Below are 25,477 nucleotides of genomic sequence, written 5' to 3'. Positions count from 1 at the left end.
ATTTAGAAAATACACTGAATAGTGCCAGAAACAAATTATTGTAGAAGATGTTCCATTGGCTTTGATTCTACAGGTTTAAAAAACAAGGAAATTTGTGACAGGGCAGAATTTGTCATAAGTCAAACCTATATTTTAGGGAGCACCATTATGTAATGAAACCTATATTGATAATTTTCATTCTCTGACCTTGGTCGGACATTTTTAAGTTATGAGGGGATGCCATCAATGGATTTTACAGATATTCACTGTGGCCTTGTCTTATTTTCTTCCATCTCTTCCTTATGTTTATTCTCACCCACCCTACACACAAACTGAATATAGAGAATATTTACACAGAACAGAGTCAGAGGAGTATCACTGGACTGGAAATTCTGAAAAAGGTGTAAATATTCTAGACCTTGGGACACTTGCTTTAAACCAGTCTCAGAGTCCTCATCTGTCAAATGGGTATAACAACATTCACACCTCCTACCTCACATGGTTGCTGTGAGGAACACATGGCGTAATGTATCAGATAATGTCGTAAAACTTATGTTGGAAGGTTGTTGTGTGCTGTTGAGTCGATGCCGACTCATAGCAACCCTGTAGGACAGAGTGTATTGGAAATTATTCTTACTAAATTATTTGCTTCATAATCCAGTTTTATCTAACAAGATATTTCAGCTCCCCCATCCACGAAGTTATTTTGTGTTTTCACATGGTCTGTGACACAACTTCTTGTTGAGGAAGAATAAAGAAGTTCCTAAGTTTGGAAGTGCCCGCAGAAGCCAGCCTCATCTGGAGTTGTATTTTGCTGTTACTGTTGTTGCATGTGATTTGGAGGTGGTGTAAGTACTTGTACGTGTGCTTTAATCTGGGGGGAAAGAACTCAGTCCTGTGTTTCTTTACCAGCCCCATTAGACCCATTGAGCACAGACAGACAAGTACTAAATGGGAGCTTTGAATGTCGCTGTTCTCATTGTAACACTTTGCTTTCTAAAGAACTTTGTACATCCTTAGCCTCTGCCGGGAACAGAGCGTTCACATGCTGTTAGAATTTTTTATTGTAAAATAAAATGACAAAGGCTTTCATACCCCAAAACCTGCCTGGCTCTCATTTTACCTCCTCCAGAGGGTGAGATGGAATCCCCTTCATGACCCAATTGTGCAGAGGTTCCTGCTGGGGGTTGTTAAAGAACAGCCACAGGGTTACAGGCCTGGCAGACCCAAAGTGGGCCCAGAAAATGTCCCTATGTAGGGCATGAGGTCATGGGTGGAAAGAAGCTTGCTCCTTGGCCTTTCACAGGCCCCAGAGAAGCAGCAGCAGACTATCCATGACATGGCAACTAAAGGAAGATGTATTCTTGGGACTGATGGTGCCCCGGGGCAGAAGAAGCCAATAACTATTCAAGTGTCCTTCTGAGAGCATAAAGGAATCCCTTGAGGACTGTACCTACCGATGAGACCAGGGATGACACTGATATGGGACACAAACTCCAAAGACCACCTACCTCTCCCACCCTGTGCTAGTCCTGGCAGCCATGATGCCTGCCATATCTTTAGCCCTATCCAGAGACCGTGTGTAACACAGCATGCTCTGCCCTCTGGCCTAAGCTGGTTGGACAGGAGAGACATCCAGCCTAGGAGCCATAGGCTGACCAGCAGCTAAGATGTGGCTCAGCCCGTGGGCTGGGCCAATTGGATTCTCTCTTTAGGAAATCGCAAGAAACAGAGTGTTAGCAGCAGATGTTGAAGCTGGATGGTCTTGACTTTAGAGAGGTCATGATGGGCTGTACTCCAAATAAAAGTCTAAGAAAGCAACTACTACAAGAAACTAAAAAGGACCTACTTAAGTGGAAAAATATACCTTGCTCATGGATAGGAAGACTTAACATAGTAAAAATGTCTATTCTACCAAAAGCCATCTACACATACAATGCACTTCCGATCCAAATTCCAATGACTTTTTTTAATGTGATGGAGAAACAAATCACCAACTTCATATGGAAGGAAAAGAAGCCTCAGATAAGTAAAGCATTACTGAAAAAGAAGAAGAAAGTGGGAGGCCTCACTCTACCTGATTTCAGAACCTATTATACAGCCACAGTAGTCAAAACAGCCTGGTACTGGTACAACAGGCACATAGACCAATGGAACAGAATTGAGAACCCAGATATAAATCCATCCACATATGAGCAGCTGATATTTGACAAAGGCCCAGTGTCAGTTAACTGGGGAAAAGATAGTCTTTTTAACAAATGGTGCTGGCATAACTGGATATCCATTTGCAAAAAAATGAAACAGGACTCATACCTCACACCATGCACAAAAACTAACTCCAAGTGGATCAAAGACCTAAACATAAAGACTAAAACGATAAAGATCATGGAAGAAAAAATAGGGACAACCCTAGGAGCCCTAATACAAGGCATAAACAGAATACAAAACATTACCAAAAATGATGAAGAGAAACCCAATAACTGAGAGCTCCTAAAAATCAAACACCTATGCTCATCTAAAGACTTCACCAAAAGAGTAAAAAGACCACCTACAGACTGGGAAAGAATTTTCAGCTATGACATCTCCGACCAGCACCTGATCTCTAAAATCTATATGATTCTGTCAAAACTCAACCACAAAAAGACAAACAACCCAATCAAGAAGTGGGCAAAGGATATGAACACACACTTCACTAAAGAAGATATTCAGGCAGCTAACAGATACATGAGAAAATGCTCTCGATCATTAGCCATTACAGAAATGCAAATTAAAACTACGATGAGATTCCATCTCACTCCAACAAGGCTGGCATTAATCCAAAAAACACAAAATAATAAATGTTGGGGAGGCTGCGGAGAGATTGGAACTCTTATACACTGCTGGTGGGAATGTAAAATGGTACAACCACTTTGGAAATCTATCTGGCGTTATTTTAAACAGTTAGAAATAGAACTACCATACAACCCAGAAATCCCACTCCTCGGAATATACCCTAGAGAAATAAGAACCTTCACACAAACAGATACATGCACACCCATGTTTATTGCACCTCCGTTTACAATAGCAAAAAGCTGGAAGCAACCAAGGTGTCCATCAACGGATGAATGGTTAAATAAATTGTGGTATATTCACACAATGGAATACTACGCATCGATAAAGAACAGTGACGAATCTGTGAAACATTTCATAACATGGAGGAACCTGGAAGGCATTATGCTGAGTGAAATTAGAGGCAAAAGGACAAATATTGTATAAGACCACTATTATAAGATCTTGAGAAATAGTATAAACTGAAAAGAACACATACTTTTGTGGTTACGAGGAGGGGGAGGGGGGTGGGAGAGGGGCTTTTTACTGATTAGTTAGTAGATAAGAACTACTTTAGGTGAAGGGAAGGACAATACTCAGTACATGGAAGGTCAGCTCAACTGGACTGGACCAAAAGCAAAGAAGTTTCCGGGATAAACTGAATGCTTCAAAGGTCAGCGGAGCAAGGGCGGGGGTTTGGGAACTATGGTTTAAGGGGACTTCTAAGTCAATTGGCAAAATAATTCTATTATGAAAACATTTTGCATCCCACTTTGAAATGTGGCGTCTGGGGTCTTAAATGCTAACAAGCGGCCACCTAAGATGCATCAATTGGTCTCAACCCACCTGGATCAAAGGGGAATGAAGAACACCAAGGTCACACGATAACTAAGAGCCCAAGAGACAGAAAGGGCCACAGGAACCAGAGACTTACATCATCCTGAGACCAGAAGAACTAGTTGGTGCCCGGCCACAACCGATGACTGCCCTGACAGGGAGCACAACAGAGAACCCCTGAGGGAGCAGGAGATCAGTGGGATGCAGACCCCAAATTCTCACAAAAAGACCAGACTTCATGGTCTGACTGAGACTAGAGGAATCCCGGCCGTCATGGTCCCCAAACCTTCTGTTGGCCCAGGACAGGAACCATTCCCGAAGACAACTCATCAGACATGGAAGGGACTGGACAATGGGTAGGAGAGAGATGCTGGTTAAGAGTGAGCTACTTGTATCAGGTGGACACTTGAGTCTGTGTTGGCATCTCCTGTCTGGAGGGGGGATGGGAGGATAGAGAGAGTTGGAAGCTGGCAAAATTGTCACGAAAGGAGAAACTGGAAGGGCTGACTCATTAGGGGGAGAGCAAGTGGGAGTATGGAGTAAGGTGTATATAAGCTTATATGTGACAGACTGACTTGATTTGTAAACGTTCACGTGAAGCTCAATAAAAATTTAAAAAAAATGTCTAAGAAAGCAGAATATTGAGTAAGAAGTAGCTTTCAGGCAGAGGTGAGTTAGAGGAGAGGAGAGAGAACCTGTAACAAAAACAAACAAACACCAATTCTGATTGTTTCTGAAGAGTTGGTATACCTCACAGAGAACCATGACCCTGGGGTTTTTGTGGCTTGATCAAGGCTTGGGGAGCCACACAGTGTTGCTTCTCACTGGGACCTAATCTGCTGAAGTTCTCTGCCAAGTACTCAGAAAGTAATGAGAGACTGAGGGTGAATTTTTTACTTTCCCCTCTACCCTTCTCTAAAAAGGGCTCAAATATGCACGAAAGATGATGCAACACCACTGCCTTGCTGCAGTGATGAGGAATAAACTTGGAGCCTGTGTGGGCTCGCCATGGGTTAGGGACCAGTGTAGAAAACAGACCAATGGGCCCAGGAAACTGAGGGGCTCTGTACTCCTCCCTTCTCTTTTTCCTTCCTCTTGGAGGCTGGCTACTCTTAGCTTTCAGGACAAAGGAAGTAATCAAGTGAAAAGAAGTGGTGCCCAGGGATGGCAGGCAGACACAGACCCAGAAAGCTGGAAAAGAAGCGTGCAAACCTACCTGCTCCTTGCTGGATCCCTATCAGAAACAGAAGAACAAACTTATTCCAGAGTCTCTAGACTTCCCCGAGTAAATATAGTGCATCCATTTCATGAGCTTTGCTGGCCACTATACGCCAGAAAGAATGTGCTTAGAAAGGAGTATGGGACCGAGTGGTGAAAACATTGTCATTTTTGGGTACCATTGAGTCAGAATTCATAGCAACCCCATGTGACAAAGTAGAACTGCCCCATAGGGTTTTGACTGTAATCTTTACAGAAGCAGATTGTCAGGTCCTTCTTCCACATTGTGGCTGAGTGGGTTCCACTGCGCCACGAAGGCTCCTAATAGAAACATTAGCAAGAGTGGTGTTGATAGTCAGCCACCTGTGAAATGTCCACAGTGGTTAGGAGGAAGCACAGTTGCTTTGAGTCTCTCTATGACCTCTTCAAAATGTGATTATGGCAATACTGCTATGCACCATTGGGCACTTTGCTTAACAACACTCCACTGCTAATATTTCCACCTACCATAAAAGAAAGAAGAAAACCCCACCGCTGATGAGTTGATTTTAACTCATGGAGACTTCGTGTGCTACCGAACAGAACTGAGCTCCAGAGGGTTTTCTTGGCTGCGATTTCTACGGAAGCAGATCACCACAACTCTATTCTGCAGTGCCATTAGGCAAGTAGAGGAAACCAACAGAAACCCACATTTGGGGAAAGGCCATCTTCCTCATTGGAACTGGAGTAAAGTTTCGTTAGCATAACACTTTTACCGCCAATGCCTCCTCCGAGCCAAAGAGCTCTGGCAAACTTTGAAGTGAAAGCACTCCAGATTATCTCATCTCTGAAATGGGCTATACGCACTTGCTCTGGACTCTGGTGGGCCTTCACTCAGCATTAAAAAAGAGCTTGAGTTTTCCCTTGGTGCCCACTCCCCCACCCAGCTTCTCAGTCCCAGTGGCTGAGGCCTTTAGATCAATAGGACCAGAAGAAGCCACACCCCTTGAAGTCATCTCCCCAGTGATGCCAACACAACCTAATGAACCATCAGGCTGCCCCCCTCCCTCCTCCCCCCGCAGATGCCTTGCTTATGCGACTTGGGGAAACAGCTGGATTTTGAACATAGAATCTACCAAAAACCTGGATGTTGGGCTGGATATCTCATGTTTCATCCTACTGTGCTGGGATTCGTGGAGGTAAAGCCAGAGGCTGTTTGCATGATCCTGCAGAAGCCCATTTTCTGAGTCAAGTTTTCGCAGCATCGAAAGTGTCTAGATAGTCTTAAGATGGTGAAAACAAAGGGCTGCCAAATGGCCTGAAATAATTTGTGTATTAATGGCTGTCAGCTTTGGGGACTGCACATTTAAGTATTTGTTTCTAAAACTGGTAAGTCCCAAACACACCTCCTGCATCCCAGAGACGGACCCTTAAATATGGGTCCAGGTAAAAGAGAACCATTGGCTGAGACAAGAGACCAGATGCCGCCACTAGGCAGACATTCAGCCCCAGAGAAGTATGGTGGGGCTGTCTCTCTGCCAGGAGCAGGTGTGTTTGTGTATGTTTGGTTTTATCCTGTTGATCATTAATCTCTCATATAACTGGAACTGATAGACCCTTCCCCATAGCTGTCTATTTGGTTTTTCATTTATTAAGCAAACATCCCCAAGCACCTACGGTGCATCAGATACCACAATCCGCAATGGGGACTCAGTGGTGAGAAACGCACAGCTCCTGCACCTCCCAGAGCTCACAGTCAAGTAAGATCGATCCTTGAGACACACACACAAAAAACAGCAAACCCATTGCCATCAATTCAAACTCAGGGCCATGTTATAGCTCAACATACTATGAGCACACCATTCATTCAGTGCTTTTTCTACCTCATAAAAGCAAACCAAATAAAAAACTTCCTTCTGAAAACATCTAGGCTTAGAAAAAGACAGGCTCAGCTGTTGCATCTTCCTATTAGGCTACACAGCTTTTCCCTCCCAATTATCTTTAACCAACTAGTAAGATGCCCACAACATGCCCAGGGAAGAACAGAGAAAATTGCCAACTGCCTAGAATCAACAAGCCTTACAGACCCAAATTTCAGAGCTGTCATCACCAAATGGAATCAGGAGCCTGAATTGTAAAGAAAGGAATAACCAATTTGGGGACTATACTATGCAAGCCAAATGAATGAGACCACAGTACACCGAACACTCTGATTTTGAATTTTGGTATCAATAAAGTGCTGTTCAGAATGCACTCGATTATTAAGGTAGGGGTTTTGGTTTTCATTCAGCCTCTAGGAGGTAGTGTTCTATGGAGCAAATCTAAATAGGGAACCAGGTAGAGCTTTGCAGTGATACTTTTTTTTTTCCCCCCCAGCATTAGTCTGTTTGGCTTAGTTGAAATTGTGTTGTTTCCCACCCCGCTTTGGCAAATTCACACACAAAATAAACCACATTGTCTTAAATCTGGCACTGTTAGCTGAAAATTTTCCTCCCAAGGTGCTCGTGAATATTTGTGTTCACATTTTGTCTATTCTCTTGCTGAATATTTCTTTCTCCATCCTCCATAGGGAAAATATTTGAACATTTACAACATTCTCTGATGATTAGGAACCACCATTTCTGTGATGCATCGGTGATGAACTGATGTATCTTGCCGTCTTTGAAATGATAAGATCCCAGGACTCTTAGAGCTGAAAAGAAATTGAATGGTGATATTATCCAGCTTTGCCAGTGGCACCACTAGGGTTGGTGTCACTCAGTGCAGTAACGCATGGTGTCACCCCCTCCCCATGCTAATTACTACAAGATTGTAACTAAAACACCAGAAAATTTGACAAAATCAGAAACTACAAAAACACTGGCGGCAAAGAAAACGTGCTCATAGCGTGTGCAGATGGAACCACGTGATTGGAAGCGTCCTTGTAATTGGGTAATAATGACAGCTGCGACCAGAGTGCAGTATAAAGTTCAAAAAATAAGTTAGCATAGACTTTTAGCCTTGTAGGTCCTTTGGACATGTTATCAGAAGGGACCAGTTCCTGGAGGACATCAAGCTTGGTAAAGGAGAGAGTGAGCAAAAAAGAGGAAGTCCCTCAAGGAGATGGATTGACATAATGGCTGCAACAATGGCCTCAAGCATAACAACGATTTTGGGGAGAAGGGAGAGTTTCGTTCTATTGTACGTAGGGTCGCTATGAGTCAAAACCTACTCGAAAGCACCTAACAACAGCAGCAACAACAACAGGTATATTGATACGTGTAAGCTGGGCTTATGAAAAAAAAATTTATTGTCATAACTAACTACAGGTATATTTTTATTTAAAAAATTAATTTCTGCTGAAACACTGCACAAAATTTTTCTAGACAGTTCTCATTATCCTAGTGACACCACTGGCTTTGCGCCCCACTGTCGTCACAGGATAAACCTCATGACCTGACCTCTGTACACAATATTGATTTACCTCGTCAGAGATTAAGCAGAATTAGGGTTTCTGAGGGGGATGGAGGAGTGGAGAGGGACATTGGGAGGGAGAAGGGGCAAGGGAAGGCAAGCTATGGATTCAGACTCACAGCGACTTTATAGAACAGAATAGAAATGCCCCGTAAGGTTTCCAAGGCTGTAATCTTTACAGTCTCCCAAGGAGCAGCTGGTGGGTTCCAACAGCCAACCTTTTGGTTAGCAGGCGAGAGCCTAACCCCTGTACCACCAGGGTTCCTTGGGGGAAGGGAGAAGAGGTTTTAAATACAATTTGATATTGGGGGGAGGAACAAGCAATGTAGTTGCCCTGTGGAAATAAATCACAACTTTATTGAACTTCTTTATGCTTATTTTAGAGTTTAGGATTATATTGGTTTTAAATTACACATGGGATTAGAGGGCATCAAAATTTATTTGAAGTTTGGGGCCTGAATCTATGTCACAACCACTGTTATCCTACCTTAAAGGGATCCTCACCCAGCCCTAGGTCTGAATTTGCCTTTACCACTCTCTGTGTTTCTTTGGGCAGTCATGTCCCCTCTTGAGCCTTACCTGTGAAATGCAGGTAAGACTTAGTGAAGTTACTGCAGAGTCATAAGGGGACACTGCACATTTACAACTGTATGGCACTCTGCAAGCCCGACAAATTGTAATTTACATAGCCTCAGCTTAAATAGCTGGCCAGTTGGGGAACTCACAATCCTACCAGTGCTGATGATCACCCAGAAGGAAGGACTCTTGTGCTTGGCCTCACCTTGTTTTGGTTGTTAGCTGCCATGGACTTAGCCTGTGACTGAGGGAGAACCCATGCACAATGGAACAAAACACTGTCTAGTCCTTTGCCTTCCCCATGATTGGTTGGGGATCATACCATTGTGACCCATAGTGTTTTCATGGCTGATTTTGGAAGTTGATCATCACTTCTTTCTTCTTAGTCCATCTTAGTCTGGAAGCTCTGCTAATACCTAACACAATCCATAACTATATATATATCCAATACAGCAGACACTAACCACATAAAAAAGGCTATTTAAACTTAAGATTAAATAAAAGTAAAAACTCGATTTCTCAAATGCATTAGGCACATGTCAAGTCTCAAAAGCCACATATGGCTAGTGGCTACCACATTAAACACAGCAGATAGAGAACATTTCCATCATTACAAAAAGTTCTCTTGGACAATGCTAATCTAGACCATCCAACCACTAATGGATAACGAAACAACATAATAAACAGGCAGACAATAGTCGATGTAGATAAATAGTTGTGTAGCTGAATAAGAGGAACTAAGTGTAGGGTTGCTATAAGTCGGAGTCCACTTGATGCCAATGGTTTGGTGTTTCTGTTTGTTTTAAATTAGATAAATTACAGAAAAGAGCAAAATAATTAGGTATTGTTGTTGTTGGGTACCATCAAGTTGATTTCGACTCAGCAACTCCATGTGACAGAGTAGAAGAGCCCCATGGGCTTGCTAGGCTATAATCTTTACAGGAACAGATCGCCACGTCTTTTTCCTGCAGAGCCACGGGGTGGGTTTGAACCACCGACCTTTCAGTTAGCAGCCAAGAGCTTAACCCACAGACCACTTGGTATACACTGTAGATAAGTGCTAATGAGTTCAGCCCAGCGTCTTTAATTTGTGAAGACTGGCCTCTTCACCTTGAAACCCGTTCTGAAAAGGCCAGATTTTCCCTTTGTGAGCAAGATAAGGCTTTCAACTGGCAGCCTGCCCAGTGCGGCAACTATGTTTATTTTTGCAATGAACGTCCTCAAGACTGCATTGTCTCCTCCCCCAAAAGCTTCCAAAGTGGGTTTTCTTTTAGATGATAATGAACTGGCTGTTAAGCGGCAGCCAGGGACAGGGAGATGAATAGAAAGGGAAGGAGGCTGTTTCAACCCACTTCTAAGTCCAAGCTGCCACCTAGTGGATCCCACCAGGAGAGAAACTTGGGGATTTTGTGTTTATGTTCAGAAACCTTGATGCAAATTTGTCCAGCAAACCCTATGAAGCAAAGATTGTGGTGGCAGCCGGTCAAACTGTGCATCAGCCAGGTGGTGAGCTGACCAGTTTACACACATTATTTCAGTTAACTAGTGACAACCCCAGGCAGGAGGAATTATCGTGCACAATTTCCAGACGAGAAAATTGGGCTTAGAGGAGTTCTGAACCTGCTTGACTGAAAGAATGATTAAATGCATAAGCAAATGAGTCAATGAGTAAATGAACACAGGCTTAATTTAAAATGCTGTTTTCAGAGTTACAAGGGACCCTGGAGGCACAGCGGTTAAAGCGCTGGGCTGCTAACCGGGACTTGAACCCCGAAGCCGCTTTCTGGCAAAAAGATGTAGTAGTATGCTTCCATAAAGATTTACAGCCTTGGGAACTCTATGAGGCAGTTCTACTCTGTCCTGTAGGGTCACTATGAGTCGGAACTGACCTGACAGCAGTGGGTTTTTTGTTCCTTGGTTTTTCTTTTTTTTCTTTTGGTTTTCAGGGTTACAGACTGTTTGCACTGGATTCAGATACACTGTGAGATGTGACGAACAGTGCTGAAGGGTTTGTGAAGAAGATGAGCTAGCTAACACTTGCCGAGCGCTTTGGCTGGGCATCGTTCGGAGCGCTCCATACGTATTTACTTACTTAAACCTCACATAGTACTCTATGAAGTGGCATTATTATTAATTTCCTCATTTTACAAATGAGGAAATTGAGGCACAGAGAGGTTATGTAGTTTGCCTAAAGTCACACTGCTTGGGATTTGGACCCAAGCAGTAAGGGTGCAGAGCCAGCACTTTTTCTTCACATGTTGTCAAAAGTGTTTTTAATGTTATTGAAGAACACTTTTTGATACAAGGATGGGAAATTTCCGAATACATCCTTGACTGTTAAAATACTACACAGATTCTTGCATGGAAGTACTTTTTTTTTTTTACTTTTTTTCCCTACATTTTATTTTGTTGTTGTTGAGAATATACACAGCAAAACATACACCAATTCAACAGTTTCTATATGTACAATTTAGGGATATTGATTACGTTCTTCAAGTGTGCAACCACTCTCACCCCCCTTTTCTGAGTTGTTCCTCCCTCATTAACATAAACTCATTGCCCCCTAAGGTTCCCATCTAATCTTTCAAGTTGCTGTTGTCAATTTGATCCCATATAGATCTTACTATATATGGATCTTAAAAGAGCATAATAGAGCCAGGACTCTTAATTGCTGCGTTTATACTGCCTCTTAGACCAGGAGAGATATCTAAGGCTGTGTTGTTGTTGTTAGGTGCCATCGAGTTCGTTCCAACTCACAGCAACCCTATGTACAACAGAATGAAATGTTGCCCGGTTCTGCTCCATCCTCACAATCGTTGCTGTTTCAGCCCATTGTTGCAGCCACTGTATTTCAATCCATCTCGTCGAGGGTCTTCCTCTTTTTCGCTGACCCTCTACTTTACCGAGCACAATGTCCTTCTCCAGGGATTAATTCCTCCTGATAAGGTGTACAAAGTGCATGAGATGAAGCCATCTCCCTTCTAAGGAGCATTCTGGCTGTACTTCTGAGACAGATTTGTTTGCTCTTCTGGCAGTCTGTAGTATATTGAATATTCTTCACCACCACCATGATTCAAAGGTGTCAGTTCTTCAGTCTTTCTTATTCATTCTCCAGCTTTCACATGCATATGAGGTGATTGAAAACACAATTTTGGGGGTCAGGTGCACCTTAGTCATCCAAGTGACATTTTTGCTCTTTAACACTTGAAAGAGGTCTTTTGCAGCAGAAGTGCCCCCTGCAATGCATAGTTGGATTTCTTGACTGCTGCTTCCATGAGTATTGATCGTAGATCCAAGTAAAATGAAATCCTTGACAACTTCAATCTTTTCTCTGTTTATCATGATGTTGCTCATTGGTCCAGTTGTGAGAGTTTTTGTTTTCTTTATCTGGAGGTGTAACCCATACTGAAGGCTGTGGTCTTTGATCTTCATCAGTAAGTGCTTCAAATCCTCTTCACTTTCAGCAAGTAAGGTTGTGTCATCTGCATAACACAGGTTCTTAATGAGTCTTCCTCCAATCCTGATGCTGCATTCTTCTTCACAGAGTCCCGCTTCTCAGATTATTTGCTCAGCATACAGATTGAATAGGTATGGTAACAGAATACAACCCTGACACATGCCCCTAAAACTTGGTGTAAAAAAAAAAAGTCAAGACATATTTTAAACCTCAACCTATCATAAACAGGCTTCCAGCCTAAATGGTTCCCAGGATATTACATCTAGATCATCCTTTCTTATGATTTTATGCAAATTGATGTTTTGACAGGTTGCACTATAAATCAAATCAAAAGCCCAGAGACTGCATTTCCTTCTCCATCTACAGCCATCGGTTTGCTCAGCAAGTACCTGAGGGGTGTCTACTTTGTCCAAAACCCTGTGCCTAGGATGATGAGAATACAGCCATTGCCTTCTAGAAGATCACAGTCAAGTTATGGAGACAGATAGATGGGCAGTCACAATCCAGGGCATAAGTGTGAAAAGAAAAGGTGTTCGAAGTGCTAAGGGAGCTCAGAGAAGAGACATGTGAGCTAGATGGCTGGTGAGTGAGATCAGGGAAGGCTTCCTGGAGGAAGTGACTCCCTGCACCAGTCACTCAACAGTAAGGGCTGAGTCCTGAACAGAAAAAAAAAAAAAAGGGAATAGTAATATTGACTTTTACTTGGGGAGCACTTTCATATCTGTCATCTTATTTGTTGTTCCCTCACTGAACAGGCATGCTATGAGACCGATATCTCCATTTTACAAATGAGGAACCTGAGGCTCAGAGAAGATAGGTAACTTTCCCAAGGTCACATATGTTAGTGATGGAATCAGGACACTGTTAAAAGGAAAGGACCTGTGTGTCATGAGATACCAACATGGTATCCTCCTCCCATCCAAGGAAAAGATTCCAAGCAGTGATTACATCTCTCTTCATTCCATTTAGGGAGGGCAGGCTGCAGCAGGCACTGCGTCCTGCCTGATGTCTTTGGCAGACAGGGTGTGGCACACATCACTTGGATAAAAGGGTATGGGAGGTCCTCCCATCACACTTGAAATCTATATTTCTCTCAAGATCTGTGAAAAATAGAGTCATGATTTAAATAGCTGGTTTCATGTTCTGTCAGGCTTTATCTTCTGTCTTGCTCAAAACAATTACCCCTGGAGAGGGACAGACTTCAGCACTCCCCCTTACATCTACATACAGGCTTCTACCTCTGCTCGTTCTCAGCCCTAGTTTCCCTAATATAGGAGAAGTTGCTAATCTGATTGGTCAGGGTTCAGGACATTCCTTGGACCCCATTTTAACAGTGGGCAGGTTTAAAATAAATCAGTAAAACTCACTGCCATCAAGTCAATTCCAATTCATAGCAAAGCTATAGGACAGAGTAGAACTACCCCATAGGCTTTCCAAGGCTGTAAGTCTTTATAGAAGCAGATTGCCACATCTTTCTCCTGTAGAGTGGTTGGTGAGTTTGAACCACCAACCTTTTGGTTAGCAGCTGAGTGCTTTAACCACTGAGCCACCAGGTCTCCTAGGCAGGTTTACTACACCTTAAAAGTCAGTAGAGAGTGCTGAGCCCATTCAATAGGAAAGAATAGTCTCTTCAACAAATATTACTGGGAAAATTGGATTTCCACATGCAAGAAAATTAGGTTGAACCCCTACCTCACACCATATACAAAAATTACCTCAAAATGGATCAATGACCTATACGTTAGAGCCAAAACCATAAAACTCTTAGAACAAAATATGACTTTAAGCTATATATATTTTTACCCTAATAAAAAATTTTTAAGCCAGTATAATGTGCTTTACTTCTTCTTCCTGAGCCCTTGTAATAGATTGAACAAGGAAGAGCCTGCCTTTGCAGGTCAGGCACCACCTGGTTCTTCTTTCCTACCTCTTCCAGTCTATAACTGGGTGGGCAAATCAAGCCAGAGGAAGCAGGGAGCTTCATTTATACCTTTAGCCCAACCTTAAATGCTCCATGGCAACTTTCCCTCTACTTGTGGCTGCCTGTTGAAGCCATCTGGGGTCCTCTCGTTCTGGATTGTCACAAGGAATCTAGATCAGGAGCCCCCATCTACTTCAAGTGTCTTTGTGGCTCTGTGGGTGGGCACTGAGGGGTCAAGGCAAAACAATGTGCCAGCGTCATCGTCCTTGACAGTGTGCCTGTGCCAGTTACCATACCATACCAAGGGCACCAAGAACATGCCTGAGGGCTGTGAGAGATCAGAGCCCACCTAAGGCTTCTTCTGTGTCTGTACCTCACTGAGGAAGGAGAGCTCAGAAGAGCTTTGCCAGATCAGAGTTCCAAACATAGCTTTGCCATTTCCTAGCTCTGTGACTGTGGGTAAGCTACTTTACCTCTCAGAGTTTCAGTTTCCTTATTAGCAAAACATGCCAATAGTAGTACCTACTTTACAAGGTGTGGGTGAGGATTAAATGAGATTATGCATGTCTACTTTGCTTCCCTCCGTGTCCAGCACATGGTGTGCACTCAATAAGTGGCTGCTTTTATGAGTCTGACCTGGGGAGGGCTATTGGGACTCTGGGGGAGGGAATAGAAAACAACTCCTTCCATTCTGTGACTCCATCTGAGCTCTGCGCTGGGTTTTCCTGATGCCTGGTTAATTTCTAAACACCTCATTAAGATTCTCAAGCCCTCTACCACTGAAGTTTTCTGGGAGAACAAGGGAGTTTCCCTAGTAACAACATGCCCGGGCAACAGAAACCTGCCTCCTTCCTGGGGAAGGGAGATGGGGCCTGGAATCCCTGCCCCCTGTGTGAGAGCTCCCTTGGTAAAGCAGAGATTGCAAACTCTGAGGGAGTGACCTGTCTCTTAGTTCTCCTCAAGTCTGCTCCGACTCATGGCGACCTTATATATAAAAGAATGAAATGTTGCTTGATCCTGTGCCATCTTCATCATTGTTGGTATATTTAAATCCATTGTCGCAGCTATTGTCCAGCCTCTGTTGTTGTTAGGCACTGTCGAGGCAATTTCGACTCATAGTGACCCCATGTGACAGAGTAGATCTGCCCCCATAGAGTTTTCTAGGCTGTAATCTTTATTTTTTTATTTTTTTTTTAATCTTTGTGAGTGGCACAGTGGTTAAGAGCTTAGCTGCTCCACTACATCATCCTGAGACCAGAAGAACTAGATGGTGCCTGGCTACAACCGATGACTGCCCTGACAGGGAACACAACAGAGAACCCCTGAGGGAGCAGGAAAGCAGTGGGATGCAGACTCCAAATTCTCCTAAGACCAGACTTAATGGTCTGAGAGTGGAAGGACCCCGGTGGTCATTGCCCCCAGAACTTCTGTTGCCCCAGGACAGGAACCATTCCTGAAGCCAACTCTTCAAACATGGATTGGACTGGACAATGGGTTGGAGAAGGATGGTGGTGAGGAGTGAGCTTCTTGGATCAGGTGGACACTTGAGACTATGTTGGCATCTCCTACCTGGAGGGGAGATGAGAGGGTGGAGGGGGTTAGAAGCTGGTGAAATGGACATGAAAAGAGAGAGTGGAGGGAGAAAGCAGGCTGTCTCATTAGGGGGAGAGTAATTGGGAGTGTGTAGTCTCACTAGCAAGGTGTATATGGGTTTTTGTGTGAGAGACTGACTTGATTTGTAAACTGTCACTTAAAGCACAATAAAAATTATTTAAAAAAAAAAAAAAAGAGCTCGGCTGCTAACCAAAAGGTTGGGAGTTCAAATCCACCAGCAGCTCCTTGGAAACTCTATGAGGCAGTTCTACTCTGTCCTGTAGGGTCACTGTGAGTCGGAATCAACTCAACTGCAATGGGTTTGGTTTGGTTTAATCTTTATGAAAACAGATTGCTAGGTCTTTCTCCTGTATAGCCACTGGGTGGGCTTGAACCAGTTGAGCGCTTAACTGTTGCACCACCAGGGCCATTTGGCCTGCAAAGTTTTTTTTTGGACACATTTGAATTAAAAAAAAAAAATTTTTTTTTTTTTTTAATTTGAATTAGTTGCTGAGATTCAGAAACCAGAAGCTTTCATCTAACACTTGGGTCCACACTCCTGCCTTGGCAGCAAAGCACTTGTAACTGGGTATCCGCTCCCCCTGCAGTCGGGCATGACTACTGCAGTATATTGCAGTATAGCTATAGGGTCCTACCTGAACCAGACCCCTGTCACTCTGCCCTCAACCCCACCACTCTCCTCTCACTCATCCTGGGCTCTTTGCTGACCCTCAAACATGCTCCCACCTTAAGTGACTTTGCACTGGCCCTTCTGCCGGGAACATTCCCCAGGGTGCCACAAAGCCATCGCCCTCAACCTCCTTCAAACCTTGTTAAACGTTCTATCTTCAACAGACTATGTGAACTTCTACCCTGTCTCCCTCCAACCCTCCCCACTCTTTTTTCCCCCTTAGCATGTGACCTTCTATGATACCATATTATAATGTACTTATTTATATTTACGACTTGTCTCTCCCCCACTCGGAATCCTAAATCCTAGAAGCACTCAAATTTCTTGAGTATGCAAATTTCTAGGAAAAACCATGGCTTTGATCAGTTTTCAAAGAGTTTTGTGGTCCAAAAGCCATTTAAGAAAAAACAACTTCCAAGGATTAAAGTTCTTTGAAAAACCTCCCACTGTTCCAGTCTTCAAAGAGTCTTTCTGAGCAGAGACACAGCAACATAAGCAAATACATTTGCCCTTGGTTTCTTCCAATTTCCTTCTGACCTATCAATCACTCTGGTTTTGACTGACTGTGGCAGTGTTTGGGGTCCCCGTCCCGGGAGGGCCTCACAGGTCTCCTCCCCTGGTCTCAGGAGCCCCTGAAGGCCAGCAGGGCAGCAGCTTCCAGGTCCCACAAGAGAGCGTCCCAAGCAGCAGAGGGTCCACGGCACAGAGAAGAGAGAGACCAGGAGATTTATGCAAGCAGGCATGTATGTGGAATAAGTGCTGAGAGCAACAAGAACAGCAGTAAATACAGAACAGAAAATAACGATCTTTGAAAATAACAACAAACAGGACACATTATCTAAGCACTAACACCTAAGGAGGCTGCTGCCCAGGCTCTGGTGAGGTAGCTCCTCAGGACAGAGAGGCCGACTTCCTTCCAGGCTGCCTGGTCTTCAGTCCTTGTAACTTTTCATCTTTTAGCGCTTTCAAGAATTTATCTGCAGGAGAGCAACACAAAGCTAGCTGTAGTGGAGATAAGAGCAAGGCTTCTAGGCATCTTTCGTGCTCACTACATGAGCCCCAAACCCATTTATGATCCAAGTTGGGGGGAAAAAGAACCCTAACAGCCAAAAGACATTTAATTGGAGATGGAGAATACATCATTAAGAAACCCAGGTCTTAGAAAATCCCGGGTTTCTAGGGCCATGCTGACTTAAGCATTTGGGATGATTCATTCTCCCCTCCCTGTGTGGCAGGGGACCTCTTCGACCTGTTACACAATAGTGGGGGTATTCTTTTTGGAACCATCTGCACTTCCCCAGTGGTCAAATACAAGCCTTATCCGGAAGAGCTAATGGGAATGACAAAGCCTGAAGAATGTAGGTCCTTCGGGCAGTAGAAATGGATTTAACAACTTTGTCCTCCAACATGGAGGAACCAGTCAGCTTGCATCCCAGAGGAATCCTGCCCACATCCCTATACCACAGCAGGTCTGCCCTGGTCCAGATCCCTAAGACTTAAGGCTTACAATCAGACACGGGAGGCCAAAACCCTGGAAAGAGAGCTTCCAGGGCAAGGGCCACAGGGCCACAGGAAGCTGCCCTCCAGCATCAAGAAGGGAGTGTCCCAAAGATGCTCAATGAATGCCCTTGGGCCTTCCAGGCTTTGCACAGTTCCCATCTTCCCCTCCGGACGCAGAAACTGATTCTCTCCTACTTCCGTCTACTCTCATGAGGGCCCCAGTTTAAGACAAATACTAAAGCTCCGGCCTCTGGCAATAAGGGCTGTCTGTGGTGGGTGGAAAATACTCCAGAGAACAGAGGTGGTGGGACTACTGGGCTGGAGGCTTAAAATTCAGGATGGGGGCGGGGGGGGGGTGGTTGTGGATGGCATTCCAGATTTGGGGGCTCAGGGTCCAGACTACTGAGAGAAAGGGTTCAGGATTGATGGAGGATAGAGTTTGGGTTCACGAAGTCCAGATTTGTGGTGGTGGAAGGGGTCGGTTGAAATCTAGGATGGGGGAGTCAGGGTTCTGGGGGATGGATTTGATATCTGGGATTCCTAGGGGCGAGGTCTGAGTCCAGGGACATATTCTGGAGCGAGGCATTGAGCCAGGGAGGGAGCCGAGGTTAGGCAAAGGGTGGACCATTAGGACCAGGGAGGTCACGCACAGCGCTGAGAGTCGAAGCCGTCCCCAGTGATGGTGAGCAACTCCAGCTCCTTGATCCGGATCTCCAGCTCACACAGCTCCTCCGGGTGGGAGGCGGAGGCGAGCCGCGGGGTCGGGGGTCCGGGCGCCAGGAGCGAGGTGGCTGCCTCCGGCCCCGGCGGCTGCGAGTAGAAGAAGCGCAGGGGCTCGTAGGGGATGGAGGCCAGGCCGGAGGGCCAGGGAGGGGGACAGGGGCGCTCGCTGGGGGGACCCAGGCCGGGCGGCGGGGGTGGTGGCGCCGGGGCCGGGGGCGTCTGCGGCAGGGGCCGGCTCCCTGCCGCCCCACCAGTTGGCGTCCCGCCTGCCTTCAGAGGCACGAAGAGCTTCTTCCAGATGTTGAAGTCGCTGAGCGGAGACGAAGAGATGCCGCGGTCGTAGAGGGACGGGAAGTAAAGGGGTGGGGCCGGCCGCTGACTCATCGTGGGGCTCTGGCTGCCGCGCCGCCCCTTCGGCATCATTTGAATGGGAGGCTGCGTGGGAGGAACCCCGCGCCAGGAGACTCGCGCCCCGGCCCCGAGTCTGAGGGGTTCGAGGTTCCACAAGCCACGCCCAAGGGGTGTGACCCCGCCCCTTAGCCACAGCTCCGCCCTAAGAAGGCGGGGTTCTAGGCATCAGGCCACGCCCCAGAATGTGGCCCCGCCCATTGACGGCAGGCCGCGCCCCTGGAGAGCAGAAAGCCACGCCCAGCCGAGTGGCAAGAATCGGAACGCCCACAGTGGCTCCAATCCCTCGGTTTTCTCTCTGCCCCGCGAACGTCCGGGGTTGTGAATTTGCACGACCTGTCACGTCTTAGGTGGCTGACTCCCAGCCTGGCCCCGCCCCTCGGCTTCTTCCACTGTTCCTAAATTCCACAAACCACGTCCCCGCGCCGTCGTGGCCCTGGGCTTTGAGGCCCGCTAGGTGGCGAACGTTCTCAGCTTCGGAGATGGTGAAGGGCGGCTTCTTCCCCTAGGTGTCTTGCCGCACCCCTACGGTTACCGAGACCTAGCATCTTGGCCAGTCTGGTGTGAAGTCTGCGCCCCCTCGCCTCTTGACTCCTTGCCTTGACCCCTCGCCTCTACTCAGGCTGATCCCTGGAAGGAATGTCCTTTTCACTCTCCCTTTTAGACAATCCCTGACACTTCCTGCAGGCCAAGCTTGCATCACCTCCTCCTTGAAGCCCTTCTTAACTCCCCCAAACACTCAGCCTCACTTCTTGCTCTCCCATTGCCCGCTGGGGAAAATTCCATTGCTGCAATAGCTCCCGGTATCAAAATGGTTTATTTGTCTTCCTGTCTCCTTCACCAGACTCTAAACTCTTTGAAGGCATGACCCTTGCTTTGTGTTTGTGTATCCTACAAATAGATTCCAATATCTGTTATGCGACGGAAACTGATGGTGGCAGGGGCTGGGGATATAGTGGAGAACAATGCCCACGACATCGTTGGAACTTGCTTGGTGCCTCTTCAACAAATACCTTTTCTCCCTCTCCCTCGGGATGGATTTCAGAGGTAGCTCCTTGGTGCCCAGAACCCAAATCAAAACTCTGAGAAAGGGCTGTGAAGAACTGTGGATCAGAAGTATATGACAGTGTCCTAGACAAGTCTCTTTCTTTCTCAATCTCTGGTGAGAATTGAAATATACTCCAAACTAGCTTAATACAAAAGAGGTAACTCACAGAATTCTAAGAAGCATTTAATGGTGGGAATTGAGACACCATCTCTGGCCTCAAAGGCCTTCTACTTCTCCTCTATTAATAAAATTCAGCCTCCTGTGCCCCCAGGCTCTATATCTCAGTGTAATTTCTTAAGCATTTAGCCAGCTATTCTGTGGTAGAGACAACGTTACGTATGCACAGAAGCATTTTCTTATCAGGCACACGGTAGGACTACATTTCTTATTTTTCTTTGCAGTTTGTTGTGGTCATGTAACTGCTTTCTGACCTATGGAATGTGGGCATCAGTGATGTAAGCCACTTTGAGGCCTGGCCATTAACAAAATTGTTTTGATTTTCCTGGAATCCATACTTCTGAGTTTATGGAATTGGAGTGACTCACCCAGGCCATCTTCCCTTAGGTGTCCTTTTGAACCTTGTAGGAACTGGTTCCCTGGAGTCATCTTTAGATCAAAAAATAGCTTAGAAAATAGTTTAGGCATTGGGTTCTTTTGGAAAATTATGTGCAGATAGCTTTGAGAAGCAGGAACTCCAGGGTCTGACTGTTGTTGTTGGGTGCCATCCAGCCTGTTCCAGCTCACAGGGACTCCATGAGACAGAGTAGAACTGCCCAAAGAGTTTTCTTGGCTGTAATCTTTATGGAAGCAGATCTCCAGGTCTTTGTTCCACAGAGCTGCTGGGTGGGTTCGAACAACCAATCTTTTGGTTAGCAGCCAAGGACTTAAACATTGCGGCACCAGGGCTCCTTACAAAAAATAATACCTGTCATCCAGTCTGTCAGGGAGGCAGTATGTGTAGTGAATAAACACTGGAATGGAAATCTGGAGGCCTCAGTTCTGGTGCTGGCTCCAACTTAGACAAGGGGCTTCAATTTGTTTCTTCCACTGATACAATTAGGTTAAGTCTGGTGATCAAGGTTCATTCTGGTTCTAAAACTACAAAGACTTATTCTACAATAACATCATTCCCATTGCTCTTACTTCCAAGTGGTCATAATGAAAATACGGTTGGCATATAACACATAAACGTACCCACACCGATATTCATTCTTACAGAATGAATCAACTGTGTTTTAGGATGTATGGTGGGTATGGCCTTGGTGATTCTGTTTCTGTGAAGAATGGACCCTGAAACCCTGCTAGTGCTTTAACGTTACCTTCTAAGCAGCTCTGGTGGCTCAGCGGTTAAAGCGGTCGGCTCCTAACCAAAACGTCTGCAGTTTGAATCCCAATGGGATCTTTCTGCGGGAGAAAGATGTGGCAGTCTGCTTCCCTAAAGATTACAGCCTTGGAAACCCTATGGGTTCCTTCTACTCTGTCCTATAGGGTCGCTATGAGTTGGAATTGATTCCATGGCAGCAGGTTTGCTTTTTGTTTTTTTTCCTGAGAAATTAACATAACAGTGACCTATCTAACCCACTTTCACTGTCCCTTCTGTGGAGCGCCTTCCCAACATGTTCAGGTGACACTGCCCAATTCGAATCGTGTCTGCTCAAAATAAATATATTCTGTTATAGGAATTTTTTGTGTTTCTGTAAGCAATGTAGGTTTTTGATGCCATAAAACCCTTTGCATTGTTAAGTTTATGTTTTAGTCTCCAGACTACCTGCAGTTAAACAAATTCTTTAAAAGAGTTAAAGAGGCTGGATTCTTCTACCTCAGGCCACCCTGTTTGAAATGCCCCATCTCTGACCTTACTGGTAGGCACAAACATTTCTGCTGCACATATTTTGTTTTGCCTGCTTGCTCAGAGTTTAAGCTCTTTTTTGAATAGATAAATTTAAATGTTTGGGTGTTTTTATATGACCTGATGGCTTCTCAAAATAGGTGGAAAATATTTAGTTTCTGTCTTTCTGCCTTTTAGGTCTTATAAAAACTTCTAGCTTTTCTTTGCCCAGCAAAGCATGTCTCACAAGGCTGCTTCTGGTTCATGAACCTCTTCTGAAACCAAAATAAAATCTATAAAATTAACTTTATGAGAATATTTTCTTAACAGTATAAACCTTCAAGCTCTCCTTTCCCAATGCACAAAGACCTTGTAGAACAAGTATTAAGATAGAATCCTGGGATTCTGCATACATGCAGCAGAGCCATTAGACTTGTCAAAAAGAGAAATTGAGAGCAGTATCTTGCTTTGATTTTGGGGTTTTCTTACCCACTGTCTTAGCCTGGGTTCTGTAGAGAAACAAAACCAGTAAAGCATATAAATATATATAGAGAGAGATTTATATCAAAGAAACAGCTTCTGGAAGGTCCCAAATCCATGGATTAGTGTAGAGGTTTCTCCCGATTCTCGTACCCACATGGGCTGGCAAACCCAAGATTGGCAGGTCGGAAAGCAGTGCTCTTGCTCACAGGCTGTGAATATCAACAAATCCCAAGATTGCCAGGCAAGACCGCAAGCCTTCTCCAGATTCACGTAGCTGCAGGGGCTGGTGAACCCAGGATCTGCAGGTTGGAGAGCAGGGCTCCGCTCACAGGCTGTGAAGATCAACGAATCCCAAGATCGGCAGATAAGCTGATAGCTCAAGTCCCAAGAGCTGGAGGTCAGATGAACAGGAGGCAGCTGCAGGATCCAGAGCAAGCAAAAAGCCAGAATGTCTGCTTATATTTGGATGTAGGCCACACCCCCAAGGAAATGCCCTTTCAATTGACTGGCTACTCACAGCAGATCCCATCATAGGAGTGATCACGTATAACATTGAGAATCATAGCCCAGCCAAGCTGACATACAATCTTAACCATCACACTCCACCCCTTGTCAACTTGGCACATGCACACATCTCCTTAAACCATACATAATCTCTGAATAAAGACAATTATAAAGTTATACTTGCACCTAACATGATACAACTACCATGCATATAACTGAAAACACACTAGCCCCGTTTACATATTTTATAAGTGAAGAAAACAAAAATGTTTGATGCACACACACAAAGCAGAAATACTCATAACAATTACAGTCCTTGTTTCTGCAACTGGTCACATGGCCGTAACTGGTATTTAGAACTACCTTCTTTCTTCCACCACCCATTCCATATTCCTTTGCCCTCAGCAAGCACCTCAGTTGATCATGGTTCTTTGCCTGGTGGGGTGACCCAAACCTTCATTCCTGAAGGGTCAGAGTCATTAGTAGTCATATCGGAATTGGGTTGCTGTAGTTTTCCATGGACTTTAATCACAGGGCATGGTAGTACTAAGAGATGCCCTAAGGGATCACCTGCATTCCGGACATACTCTTCTTTACCTCCATTATGTAATATCAATTCGATTTCCTCTTGGTAATCAGGATCAATCACATCAGCCAGTATGGTAACTCCCTTCTTTGCCTGTTGATCCAGAGGCATAAGGAGCCCAAAGTGGCCAGGTGGCATTCCTAGCTTCCAGTTCAATGGAATCAATGATGTGTCTCCAGGTGGGAGCATTCCCTCCTTTGGAACTAAAACCTCTAGACCTGCAGAGCATAAGGTCATAGGGACAGGAAGCAAAAATCTTGCAAGTGGGTTACTAGGGGTAATAGCAAAAGTGCCACTCCATTTCCACCCCTTTGATTCCTGAACTCATGAGTCCTGGCTATGGGAGAAACAGCACCATATACTGGACACTGATTTAGAGTTTGTATAGCCTCTGGAGAACATTGCCCCAACACTGTAAGGTACTCCCACCTAGCTGGCACTGTAATTGTGTCTTTAGAAGGCCATTCCATTGTTCTGTCAAGCTAGCTGCTTCAGGATGATGGGGAACATGGTAAGACCAGTGAATTCCATGAGCATGGGCCCACTGCTGCACTTCATTTGCTGTGAAGTGAGTCCCTTGATCTGAGGCAATGCTGTGTGGGATATCAAGACAGTGGATAAGGCATTCTGTAAGTCCACAGATGGTAGTTTTGGCAGAAGTGTTGCATGTAGGGAAGGCAAATCCACATCCATATCCAGAGTAAGTGTCTATTCCAGTAAGGACAAAACACTGCCCTTTCCATGATGGAAGTGGTCTAATGTAATCAACTTGCCACCGAGTTGCTAGCTGATCACCCTGAGGGATGGTGTCATATCAGGGACCCAGTGTTGGTCTCTGCTGCTGGCAGATTGGGCACTCAGCAGTGGCTGTAGCTCAGTCAGCCTTGGTGAGTGGAAGTCCATGTTGCTGGACCCAGGCATAACCTCCATCCCTGCCACCATGGCCAGTTTGTTCATGAGCCCATTGAGCAATGACAAGAGTAGCTGGGGAAAAAGGATGACTGGTTTCCACAGAACCCATCATCCTCTCTACTTGATTGTTAAAATCATCCTCTGCTGAGGTCACCCTTTGGTGAGTATTCACGTGAGACACAGATATCTTTACTTCTTTGGCCCATTCAGAGAGGTCTATTCACACACCTCTTTCCTATAAATCCTTGTCTCCAATTTTCCAATCATGTTCTTTCAAGTCCCTGACCATCCAGCCAAACCATTGGCCGTAACCCATGAATCAGTATACAATTGCACATCTGGCCATTTCTCCTCTCAAGCAAAGTGAATAACCTAGGGAAGTTCTGCCCATTGAGATGATTTCCCTTCACCAGTCTCCTTCAGGGAGGTCCCAGAAAGGGGCTGTAGTGCTGCCGCTGTCCACTTTCAGGTGGCTCCTGCATATCGCGCAGAACCATCTGTAAACTAGGCACGAGTTTTCTCTACTTCAGTCAACTGATCATAAGGAACTCCCCAGGAGGCCATAGGTGCAGAGTGGGAGATGGAAGGTAATGTGATAGGAGTGGAGGCTATGGGCATTTGGGCCACTTCCTCATGCAACTTACTTGTGCCTTCAGGTCCTGCTTGAGCCTGATCTCATGTATGCCACTTCCATTTAATGATGGAGTGCTGCTGTGCATGTCAAACTTTATGACTGTGTTAGTCAGACAACAGCCAGTTCATGATGGGCAGCTCAGGCTGCATGGTGACTTGGTGCCCCATGGTTAAGCATTCGGTCTCTACTAAGGACCAGTAACAAGCCAAAAGCTGTTTCTCAAAAGAACAGTAGTTATCTGCAGAGGATGGCAGGGCTCTGCTCCAAAATCCTAAGGGTCTGCACTGTGGTTCACCAATAGGGGCGTGCCAAAGACTCCAAACAGCATCTCTATCTGCC

General features: G+C 45.2%; 1 protein-coding gene across 1 annotated transcript; it reads right to left on the bottom strand.

The window, feature by feature from the left end:
• Window positions 1–16,009: 16,009 nt before the first annotated feature.
• On the bottom strand, window positions 16,010–19,155 carry C7H11orf91 (chromosome 7 C11orf91 homolog). Its single transcript, XM_003412291.3, has 2 exons — window positions 18,663–19,155; window positions 16,010–17,489 (listed from the first exon to the last, which is right to left on the bottom strand). Exons 1-2 carry the CDS (start codon window positions 19,153–19,155, stop codon window positions 17,404–17,406), a joined length of 579 nt encoding a protein of 192 aa, XP_003412339.3. The 3' UTR covers window positions 16,010–17,403.
• Between the last annotated feature and the right edge of the window lie 6,322 nt (window positions 19,156–25,477).

The sequence above is a fragment of the Loxodonta africana genome, chromosome 7 (assembly GCF_030014295.1).
Source record: "Loxodonta africana isolate mLoxAfr1 chromosome 7, mLoxAfr1.hap2, whole genome shotgun sequence".
NCBI classification, from domain to species: Eukaryota; Metazoa; Chordata; class Mammalia; order Proboscidea; family Elephantidae; genus Loxodonta; species Loxodonta africana.
Note: the sequence above shows the minus strand (reverse complement) of the source record. Positions and strands in the feature narration are given on the sequence as shown.

What these genes read in the sequence shown, in the direction of transcription:
- C7H11orf91 (XM_003412291.3), bottom strand. Translation starts at nt 19,155, where the DNA reads ATGCCGAAGGGGCGGCGCGGCAGCCAGAGCCCCACGATGAGTCAGCGG. An exon ending in CGGCTTCGACTCTCAGCGCT is followed by an intron (nt 17,490 to 18,662) that starts GTGCGTGACCTC and finishes GCTCTCCTGCAG; the next exon opens with ATAAATTCTTGAAAGCGCTA.